General features: G+C 36.9%; 1 protein-coding gene across 1 annotated transcript in view; it reads right to left on the bottom strand.

Moving 5' to 3' along the window:
• Window positions 1-12,500, bottom strand: part of cpne7 (copine VII) — a 123,224-nt gene that overhangs the window by 42,700 nt on the left and 68,024 nt on the right. The window contains exons 5-6 of the mRNA XM_056460797.1: window positions 10,769-10,828; window positions 7,756-7,889 (exon numbers count right to left, since the gene is read on the bottom strand). Of these exons, the coding sequence (XP_056316772.1) occupies window positions 7,756-7,889; window positions 10,769-10,828 (194 nt within the window). The remainder of the gene's footprint in view (window positions 1-7,755; window positions 7,890-10,768; window positions 10,829-12,500) is intronic.

The raw sequence follows: 12,500 nt of genomic DNA, 5'->3' as shown, positions 1-12,500 counted from the left end.
AAATATTTCCCAAATTATGTTTAACAGAGCAAGGAATTTCTCACAGTAATTCCTATAACATTTTTTCTTCTGGAGATAAAAGAAGTCTTATTTGTTTTATTTCGGCTTGAATCAAAGCAGTTTTTTATTTTTTATAAACCATTTTAAGGTCCAAATTATTAGCCCCTTTAAGGAATGTTTGTTTTCTATTGTTTACAGAACAAACCACTGTTATACAATGACTTGCCTATCTAACCTAACTTGCCTAATTAAACTATTTTGCTTAGAAATGTGTTGAAAAAAATATTCTTTCTATTAAACAGAAATCAGGGGAAAAATATACAGGTGGGCTAATAATTCTGTATACATCTTAAACATTCTAAGTGCAAATATATTCATCACAAGTATTCATTTTTGTCATCTAATCATCAGTCCCCATTACAACATATTAATGAGAATCAATTATTGTGCACATTGTAAGAACCAACAACATTGTCATACCATAATACTACAATAAGTTCTTCAAAAGACTCTCTTAGTGCTTGACGAGGTGCCAGGAAAAGATTTTCTCATTTCATCATTTGTTTCATACTGTGCCAACAGTCTATGGCACACATTCAAGCACTGTTCTGCTTCTATGTCAAATTTCCATCTACAGTATTGTGGAATATGTCTCATTTGTTGCTCTCAGTAGTAGTCACTCTGAGGCGCTGACCCCATTGGTTTGGTCCATAATCCATTCTTGGACAGGAGTTGTTTTTTATCTCTTCCAGACCTGAATGGGAGTCGACTGAGGAGGAGTGCTTACTGAAACGCTGCTGCCATGCACTTTTAATGAGGAGTTTTCAACAGGAAGAGTAGGCTGGGAGTCAAGTTCACCCTCCAGAGCATACTGGTGTATTAAAATGGTAACACTTCCTTCCTTCCTTGCTTTTTTACATTATTGCTGCCAGAACCAACACGGGTCTTAGTAGAAGATTTTGTGTTGTACATGAAATAAAATGATGTTAGCTAGAAGATGATGTTTGTTCAATGTAGCTATAGATTAAACTCATGCTCATGCTTTTTCCAACACAATCTCACGGAAATTAGTAACTTTTTTTTTAGTGGCTAATTCGTACGAATTCGTACGATCTAATTCGTACAATTTAGTACGATTTGCTCATCCTCCAATGACGGTTGGGTTTAGGGGCGGGGTTAAGTGCCACGCCTCCTTTTTAAAATCGTACCATTTCGTACGACTGAGCTCGTACGAATTCGTACGAATTAGCCACTAAACTGTCAAAACGTAAAATACTTACGTTTTCTCATGAGATCAGGCTGGCTTTTTCACACTATTTTTGTCTTCCGGGTTTAAAATCTGGCCAGCATTAGATTATAACATGGCAAAAGACCACAATAATAAAGACATATTAGTGCCTAATAATTGTTCTTTAAGTATCTATTGACTTTATTCAGTTTGTTTTTGTGCTTGTTTTACAACTTCCGATTATACATAAAAAGTTGAATAATATAATAAAAAATTTCAGTTTGCAACATCAAGCGGCATAACAAGTTGCTTTTATCATCGAAAAATCAATAGAAGTGAATGGGACCAGAAGTCTTGAGATAAAAAGATTCCAATGGCAGCACCCACTCATAAACAAATAGGAATGCAAACATGAAAATGTCTGAAGCTCATACTGACACAACTGTCACAGCAATGACAGCCAACTTGGACCATGACACATAAAAGCACAGTAGTAGTAGTAGTAGTAGTGTATAAAGATGTATATAAAGATTGATCCTAAAGCACTGGGTGATTATCAACCATGATAATATCCTTTTTCTCCATTTTGACAGACCGCTTTTCCATGGTAGCGCTTTTGCATTAAGCGATCTGGGGTGCGTTTCCCAAATAACAAATTAAGTATATTTTAAATAATTGTTATTATTTATTTATTATTATTAATAAGTAGGGTATTGTTTATTTATTTTACATTTTTTTTGAAAAGTCTACTTTTACAAAAATCAAAAAATCAAAAAGTGTTCAGGGGTACCTTTAATAATGTGTCGGTGCTCTTTGGGCAAGGGATTCGTCAGAATAAACAGCAAAAATCAGGCACTCGAAAAATGTGGAAAAATTATTAAAAAGCCTTATCAATGCTGAATTAATAATGATTGTTGAGTTGATCTTGTGTTCAATATATTATTTTCATATAGTTTAGATATTCTAATGAGTCATGAAACTCCAGACGCACCTGATCACTGTTACCCAATGAAGCCAAGTGTTTGCCAAAATGCGTAGGTGCAGTTTTAAGGAATAGCCAAATCAATAAAGGTTTTTTAATATTTTTTCCACTATTTTAGACTGCCTTAGACTGATTTTTGCTATTTGTTCTACTTTTATAACTTTGACACATTCAAACCACTGCACAAATGTTCTAACCCAAAGGCCCATGTCATATACAGTAAGCTACAGATACATTTCTTAATAAGTAGCCTACTATAAATTTAAAGCATTAACTTACCTTAATTAACTTAAATCTATTCTAATCTAATCTTGGGAGACATAAATTCAGCTTTTAAATAATAGGTCACCTATAGCTTTAGTCATGGTCCATGGCTGTGTTCAAAATGGCATAAATGTTTTGAAAGTGCACTGCAAAGGGAAGTCATTAGAAGATGGCAAAAACTGAACTGTAAAAATACTTTGAAAGCAAATTACACCTAAGAGAAATGACTTTAATGCTTTTATTAAAAATTGTTCCAAGTTTAAATGTTGGAATGTTCAAAAGGAATAGGGCATAGGGCGGATAACTGTGAATAGAACACAACCAGAAACTCAGCTTCTAACTGCATCTGTAGTTGTAAGTTTGCGACGCAATTTGCGAATGTTTGTTGGAATTATGCATTTGGGAAACGGCAAAACAACAAACTATGTTTGTAACAACAGAACTTGTGACCTTAGTTGGTTTATGATAGTGTTTCGGAAAGGCACCCCTAATTGGCTGATGTCTGCGTTGGTGCTTGAAAAGTTGAACGTTTTTAACATCTGCTCAGAGCAATGGAGCCAATGCGACTCAATGGACCCACAACTCAGTTCGGCAACGCTTGATCTCTCTCCATTAAAAGTCAATGGGAGTGTACAATGGGAAGTTACAATCTATATGGGAATACAATGGAAAGTTACAATGGAATGTTACAATCTACAATCTACATGGGAATACAATGGAACATTACAATGGGAAGTTACAATCTATATTTGAATACAATGGGACATTACAATGGGAAGTTACAATCTACATGGGAATACAATGGAAAGTTACAATGGAATGTTACAATCTACATGGGAATACAATGGAACATTACAATGGGAAGTTACAATCTATATTTTAATACAATGGGACATTACAATGGGAAGTTACAATCTACATGGGAATACAATGGGACATTACAATGGGAAGTTACAATCTACATGGGAATACAATGGAAAGTTACAATGGAATGTTACAATCTACATGGGAATACAATGGGATGTTACAATGGGAAGTTACAATCTAAATGGGAATACAATGGGATGTTACAATGGGAAGTTACAATCTAAATGGGAATACAATGGGAAGTTACAATAGAAAGTTACAATCTACATGAGAATACAATGGGACGTTACAATGCGAAGTTACAATGGAAAGTTACAATGGAAAGTTACAATCTACATGGCAATACAATGGAACATTACAATGGGAGGTTACAATGTACATGGGAATACAATGGGAGAATACAATGGGAGGTTACAATCTACATGGGAATACAATGGGAAGTTACAATAAAAAGTTACAATCTATATGGGAATACAATGGGAAGTTGCAATTGGAAGTAACGATCTACATGTGAATACAATCTTATTTAATGTTCAACAGAAGAACGAAACTCCTAAAGGTTTGGAACAAGTAAATGATGAGTAAACGATGACAGAATCTTCAGTTTTGGGTGAACCAAATTTAAATTCTGTCCTCGTTTACTCACCTTCAAGTTGTATGAATTCAAGTTGTATTCAAACCTGTATGAATTTGAGGGGATCTTTGAAACCACTTGGTCCCCACTGACTTAAAAAATATTAAGCGCCCTTACAACTCAAGTTGATGCCAAAGAACTAGCAGTGAAAAAAGTTGACTGTTCACCAGCTGTGCTGCTGCATCAGGGCTGAAACATTATGCTTTAACACACTGCAACAGCAAAGACCACAAGCAACTACGATGGAGTGTCAGCCACAACGTCCCATCGGGGCCTGAATAATGCTGATGGTGCAGAACACAGCACAAAATCTAAACCTCTCTAAACTAAAGCTTGTCGACAGCCCACTGTTGGCTTGCTGAGTCATTGGGCACCAGTTACACTTTGCATTCTGCAGAAGAAAGGTATTCTGGTTTCCAACAACTTGAGAGTGAGTAAATGATGACAGAATTTTCATTTTTGGATGATCTATGCCTTTTGAATAATACATTTATTATCAGCATGCTTTTTAGGAAACCTGCATTTGTTTTTCTCAAAACAGCAGCCTAAAACTATGCCTAAAAATGTTGGTTAAACTGGTCTGCATAGCACTGGAGGAAATGAAGAGACCACCTCAAAGTTCTTATAGGTTTTCTGGGTTTTTGAAATAGGTTTGCGTATTCAGTAAAAGTTTAATTTGTGATTAAATATGTAAACGAACATTAATGCAACCCAGGCTTGTTCTGAAAACGTACATTTTAAAGACGAAATGCTGCCATATGTACTTCTGGCTACATAATTCGTGATCTCCAGATATGTATATAGGGATACATTTTCAGAATGAGCCTATGTTGCATTAATATGTCTACCAATAAGAAGTAGCATTCAGAGCTGGGGTCTTAAACTCAAATTGATGGTGGGTTCAGTCACTGAAATTCAGCCATTTCAGTGACTGAAAAACGATATGAGGGCCATTGTAACAGTACAGTGCATAGACTTTCAAAGGGGCATGTGCTGAAAAAACAAAAAGTCGGGGAAGCGATAGGAAAATGAAGAGCAAGGCGGTGAAGCTGACGGTGGCGAACTGGTTATGGATGGTTATGTTCATGTGTGTACAGAAGGGGGGGTTGGTGAAGGCGAATGTGAACCGAAGAGCAGGGGGGATGGGGGTAATTTTTTTCCGGGCTGGAGAGAGGCGAAGGGCAGGACGTAAGTGTTTCAGACCCCTGATTTAGAGTAATAAGTTAATCATTATTTCATTCATTTGTTGTCTATGAATTTAGTTAGTTAGTTAGTTAGTTAGTTAGTTAGTTAGTTAGTTAGTTAGTTAGTTAGTTAGTTAGTTAGTTAGTTAGTTAGTTAGTGCGTTCGTTCGTTCGTTCGTTCGTTCGTTCGTTCGTTTGTTCGTTTGTTCGTTCGTTCGTTCGTTCGTTCGTTCGTTCGTTCGTTCGTTCGTTCGTTCGTTAGTTGTTAGTTCGTTAGTTCGTTCGTTCGTTCGTTCGTTCGTTAGTTCGTTTGTTATTTAGTTTGTTGAATTAAGTTACATAGCATCTACATGCCAACTAATTCTCATTAGATTATAAGTAGACTGTTAGGGTTGGGGTTAGGGTTAGTGTAAGTTGACATGTACTTGCAAAGTTCCTTATAGTCAGTTAAATGTCTGATCTGCGGCAGTATCAACAGATATTAAGCAGACAGTCTACTAATACTCAAATGGACCATTAAAATAAAATGTGTTACCATAAATGATAATTTGTCCTATTTCCAACACATCTGGGAACACAATATCGATGACCTGATGGTAACAATTGGAATAAAGGATGAAATTCATCAGTATCAATCATGATAGCCTTATTTAGTACTCTTTCTTTGTATATACTATTAATGCTCTTTATTTTTATTCCCAACAACTTACTGGCTGCTGTTACTACCTTCCACAGTGACCTCTTCTAGGCCTCAGAAGCAGTTCCATACCAACTGATCACACAAAATGTTGAAATACATAAGTAATAAAGCACTATAAAACATAATCAACAATGTGCTGTCAACATTAAAAGACAATTTAATGACACCTGAAATGTTGCGCAGCTATATACAGATGCATTTTTAGTACAGCCCAAATTAAAGGATGAATGTGTATTTTTGTTCTCAGAAGGTTTCCAAATATTGTAATGGATTTTCACTTTCTTCACGAGCCCCGGCTGCAATCAAAATAAATGCTTTCGGAGTGCACTACAAAGGGAGCATATTGTAAGTCTGAAGATCATTAAATCTGAAGTGTAATAAACATATCATTGAAAGCTAATTGCATAAAATGTGGGCAAAACAACTTCAAGATTTTTCCTGGCTCTCCCCGGACAGCATGCCAAATATGCGCATTCTTTATCGAGTAACATATCTGTAACTGAGAGCTTGAATACTTTCACTATACATTCATTCATTTCTCTTTGGCTTAAAGCTGGTTTATACTTCTGCGTCGAGCGATCGCTGTGATCCATGGCACCTGCCTTGCGCACAGTCGTGCATTTATACTTCTGCATGCTGTTTGTGCTGCTCCACAACAACACTTCCGAAACGCTAGCTGGCAGTAGGTTTTTATGTTCCCCTGTGTCGAGTTTCTTTGAGGGTGTTTTGTTTTTTCTGAACGCTACATTATTGTACAAGTGGCTCAAACTTGCTCATTCAGAGGCAGGAACCTGCGGACGTGCAACATCTTTAATCATAAGGTGAACACAAAACAACAGCTTACATCTGGAGTTCCTTCACGGGCTTAACACTTGCTGCGTCGGGCTCGCGGCTCTCAGCACCACCTTCACTTGTCACAGCTATTAACTCGACCAATCACAGAGCTTGCGCTACACGTCGTTATGGACGTGCAACAACTTTAATCATCAGGTAAACACAAATCTTTCCGTCTGGAGCTCCTTCACTTGACTCAACACTTGTAAACACTTTCTGCGTCGGGCTCTCGGCTCTCAGCATCACCTTTACTTGTCACAGCTATTAACTCGACCAATCACAGAGCTTGCGCTACACGTCGTTATGGACTTGCAACAACTTTAATCATCAGGTAAACACAAATCTTTCCGTCTGGAGCTCCCTCACGTGACTCGACACTTGTAAACACTTTCTGCGTCGGGCTCTCGGCTCTCAGCATCACCTACACTTGTCACAGCTATCAAGCTGACCAATCACAGAGCTTGTGCTTCGCATCGTTGAAATAAGTAGTTACATTTTTTGAGAAGTGCACATGAGAGTCGGCTTCAGCCACGGTATAAATAAACCTTTAGTCTCTCATTTATCAGGGGTCGCCACAGTGGAATGAACCGCCAACTATTACAGCATATGTTTTACATATATCAATTTTTTTACAGCATATCGGATGCTCCTCCTGCCACAACCCTGTACTGGGAAACACCCATACTCTCTCACATTCACACACATACACTCATACACTACGGCCAATTTAGTTCACCCAGTTCATCTATAGCGCATGTCTTTGTACTGTGGAGGCAACCAGAGCACGCAGAGGAAACCCACGCAAACAATGGGAGAACATGCAAACTCTAACACTGTAATGCCAGCTGGCCTAGCCAGGACTCGAACCAGTGACCTTCTTGCTGTAGGGTGACAGTGCTAACCACTGAGCCAACATGGCACCTTCTTTCACTTTACATTTGTTCGTTATTACAGAATAATCTAGTTTTCCAGCACATACTACATGTACTCAATTCCAGCAGCAAAACCTGTGTGTTTGTGTCCGGCTCCATCATCATCAGCATCAGCAGCACCAGCACTAACCTGTCATAATCCTGGCAGATCTCCCCCACGGCTATCAAAGCTTTCAGATACTCGTTGGGCTGATATGGGTTGATGTAGTGCAGGGAACAGCTATTGCGAGGGTCCCCATTGGACGCCGTGAAATCTATGGCAACCTAGAGAGATAACAGCATGACAAACTCTCTTAGTAAAACTGCAAAAAAAAAAACGCATCGGACCAAAATGTAACAGCTTACATAATCTGATCGATCGTCAAATAAGTTTAATCGTTTTAGTTTCACGCCTGGAACAACAGTCGTCTCCCATTGTGGGAAAATTGAAAGGAAATGTCTGTCTACAAAAATGTGTCTCTTTTCCTAGGAAGCCACATAAAACCTGAGTAGAGAATAGTTCTGCAATCAAAGAACCCATCTGCATCAATAATTAAAGTGCTCGAAATGTACATTTTATTTGTTTAGAGTGATTCGTCAACCAGATGTTGCAATCCAAAACAGCATAAATGGCTACCATATGCTCTCCAATTCATCTCAAAACACTTGATGCATGATTATATTAAAGCATTGCTGAATAGTTAACAAGGTCTTGTGTGAAACATTCCCTCTGAGGCTTTCACTATACTTGACATCTGCTTATCTTTACTTTAACAGGCAACGGGAGAATTTGGGTATTTAAATAATGAATATTCAATTGAATTCATTAATGATCTTGACCCATTTATTATAGGAGGCATAAGAGTGGGAGTCTTTAAAAAAACTGTTTAAAGGTGGTTTTAATCTGTTATGTTGCCTCCAGCCGTGAAACAATCAGACTCAACAGGAAACTCAAGGATGGCTTGTCAAAAGTGTTATCAAAATGACAAACGTGAATGGGGAATAAATAACATATTTTGATTGCTACTTTTATTTTTTAATGGAGGCCTGTTTGCAGCACAGGATAAATAAACAGAAATTGTGACATTAATCGCACAACTTTCTTGAGTTTCTGATTCACAATACTGACTTTTTTCACAGCTGTGTGTTCACAACTGTAGATATAAACTCAGAATTGTAATGTAATGTAATGTGTATTTATATAACGCATTTATTGTGTATGGCCATACAGCCAGAGCGCTTCACAGTCATCCACCAGTGTGCAGCATCCACTTGGATGAAGTGATGGCTGCCAAAGGACAACGGCACCAGTGCACCATGATAGAGCCAATTCGATGGATGGGGATGATTGGGAGGCCATGATGGGTAAGGAGAGTCAGAACCTCGGTTTAACATCTCATCTGAAAGATGGCGCTTACTGACAGTATAGTGTCCCCTTCACTTTACTGGGAAATTAGGACTCACACAGACTGCAGGTTGAGCGACCCCTGCTGGCCTCACTAACACCACTTCCAAAAGCTACCTAATTTTCCCATGTGGTCTCCCATCCAGGTACTGACCAGGCTCAGCCCTGCTTAGCTTCAGTGAGTAACCGGTCTTGGGCTGCAGGGTGATATGGCTGTGGCTCATGAATTGTTATATATAAATTCTCAGTTACATCATAAAAGTACTAGGGGGGAAATCTTTGAATTGTGAGATATAAACATGGAATTGTATTTCATAAGTACAATTACTGACTTTTTTAATGCAACTGCATATTTATAGGCTTTCTTGAAATGTATATATATATTTCCCCCACCAAAATTGGGAGATTTAAACTCACAATATAGAAATATTGTGAGAATTAGAATTGCAAAACAACAATAAACTCGCTATTTCAAGATATAAAGTGAAAGATTCTGTGTGGAAAAAGGTCAGAATTGTGGATTAGAAACTTAAAATTGCAAAGCATAAACATATTTTTAAAAAAAAACATTATAAAAAAGTTTATATCTTGCAATTAAAACTATTTTTCTGAATTCTAGGCTTTTATTCCGTTTGACTTTTATGTATTTATTAATCTAGCATTATAAATATTTTTATTTTATTTTATTTTATTTTTGTGGAACCGTGTTTTCACCGGACTCTAACCTGAGTGCTCTCAAGTACAACACTGTAAAGGTGAGCCTATGAGCAAACTGACCATGCCAAAAACTGCATGTAAATAACCCTTGATTTATCAAAAATATGTCCCAGTAAAAAAAAAAATGTGAGATATAAACTTGCAATATAGAAATATTGTGAGAATTAAAATCAGAATCGCAAGAGAGTCAATAAACTAGCCAATTCAAGATATAAAGTGAAGGATTCTGTGAGGAATAAGGTCAGAATTGTGGATTAGTAACTTAAAATTGCAACACATAAACATATTAAAAGACATTATAAAATATCTTGCAGTTATAACTTGTTTTTTCACAGAATTATAACCTCATTTTAGGCCTTAAATTTGATTTAGGTTGACTTTTATACATAAAGTGCATAAATAATACAGGTTGACTTTTAATCTAGCATTATAATTATTTTTATTTTATTTTATTTTTGTGTTTTAAAACTGATCAGAACCAGACATTAAATATATACAAGTGTACACACACACAATCAAACCTACACAGCTAATATTTAGTCCGTCTGGCTTTTTATTCTTTGAATTGTGATTGTATTTCTTGCAATTCCACTTTTTTTTAAATTGTTTTGCAATTCTGACTTTATTTCTCTATATTCTGCACTTGAATATTGCAATACTCTCTTATTTTACTCAGTATTAATATATAAATAAATATATATGAAAATAATTCATGATTTTATAACTGCATAATTATAAGAAAGAGATTTAGAATTGTAAGATCTAAAAGAAGTCACAATTACCATATTTGTAATTACAAGGTGAAAACAAGCTCCCATAGTTTTTACAGCCAAACAACGGACTTGGACTCCCTTTTTTCCCAAGAAAATCACATATAATTGACTATGTGTGCGTTGCGTTTTCTGTGAGGAGGCAGTTATCAGTCGCTCAAAGTCTGGCGTTAGCATCAACATGCTTGGTGGAGAATGCAGGCAGTAAATCTGTGAAGAGTCTGGATCACACTGCGCTGCTAAATGTGGAGCGCACTGCTGTTCCCACTTACTGTGAAGTGTATTTGGCAGCCTCCCATGATGTAGTCCAGGAAGGAATAGACTCTGTGAAGCTGCAAAATGAAGAATGGATGGTGAGACTCAGAAATCCTGCTACATTTATCTGCCTGGCTCACCAGAAACCGCTACATGCAAGACTACCTGCAGACTTTCGCCAGTCCAGACTCAATGAAACTATGTGCATCAGTCTACGTTTGTACGCTGTACAATATGTAATGACAAAAAGTCAAGACAACAAATATTTTCACGTTGCTTTAACTTATTTTAATAACTTAATCAGGTTTCAACTACATTTTTTAAGTTATACAAAGTTTAACTTCATATCTTAATCAGTTTGACTGATGTAAGTTGAGCTGACTAGAAAAGTTCATTTCATTGAACTAATACAATTTTAACAGCGTGCGAAACGTAAAATACATTGCTCTGGGTACGTTTCTTTGCATGTTTTAGATGACAAATCCACTAGAGGGCGCTGTAAAAATTTTTGCAAATTTAAAATATGTTACTTGCCAAATGTTTTATTGTAAGCTTCAGATATACAACCTTCTTATACATGTCCACTAGAACAGTGGTCCCCAACATTTTATCACCCTGGACCGGTCAACACTTGAAAATTTTACCACAGCCCAGGGGGTGCAGGGGGTGTATGTAGATTTCTAGGCTACCATCAACTGTTTTCTCAGAGGATGACAAGCTGACAAAACATTGCTGCAACTCTGATAAGTTTTTTTATGGAGAAAATTAAAAAGCACTGCAGTGTTTGGGTGCTCTGTGTTTGTCTGAGATAATTAATTATATAGATATTAGTTTAGATTTTACCTTGTCGTTGATCCCAGATGTAAGAGCAACAAATAATAACTTGACTTCTAGTTGATCAGTAGGAAAAATGGATGGAAAACTGGAACCTGCATGGACCCAAGATTCTCACAGAAATCAGTCAAGTTTGGTGAAGGAAAGATCATAGTTTCGGGTTACATTCAGTATGGGGGCATGCGAGAGATCTGCTGAGTGGATGGCAACATCAACAGTTTGAGGTATCAAGACATTTGTGCTGCCCATTACATTACAAACTACAGGAGAGGGCAAATTCTTCAGCAGGATAGCACTCCTTCTCATACTTCAGCCTCCACATCAAAGTTCCTGCAAGAATGTCAAGGTGCTCCAGGATTGACCAGCCTAGTCACCAAATATGAACGTTATTGAGCATGTGTGAAGTAAGATAAAGGAGAAGGCATTGAAGATTAATCCACATAATCTTGATGAACTCTAGGAGTCCTGAAAGAGTGCTTTCTTTGCCATTCCAGATGACTTTATTAATAAGTGATTTGAGGCATAGCAGAGATGTATGGATGCAGTCCTCCAAGCTCATGGGAGTCATTCACAATATTCATTCTTTATCCACTGCACCATGACTTTATATTCTATACTGTACATTATTTCTGTTAAGTGACAAGATTTTTGTCTAAGCAAAGTGAGACTTTACCGTCCTAATTAAATAATTAAAAATCAAGACATGATCATATTTTATTTTGGTAAAATAAGCGTAATCTAGAGGCTTTTGCCTTTCATATAAGCCACTTCTGATACCAAATAAAGTCAAGTTCTTATTTATTGTTCTTAAAACTTGGATAGGTGACAAGACTTTTGTCAGATACTGTATATGTATGTATGTATGTATGTATGTGTGTGTGTGTGTGCGTGTGTGTGTGTGTATAAGTAAATCAA

The sequence above is a fragment of the Danio aesculapii genome, chromosome 7, assembly GCF_903798145.1.
Source record: "Danio aesculapii chromosome 7, fDanAes4.1, whole genome shotgun sequence".
NCBI lineage: Eukaryota > Metazoa > Chordata > Actinopteri > Cypriniformes > Danionidae > Danio > Danio aesculapii.
The sequence above is the reverse complement of the archived record's forward strand: the minus strand, read 5'-3'. Positions and strand labels throughout refer to the sequence as shown.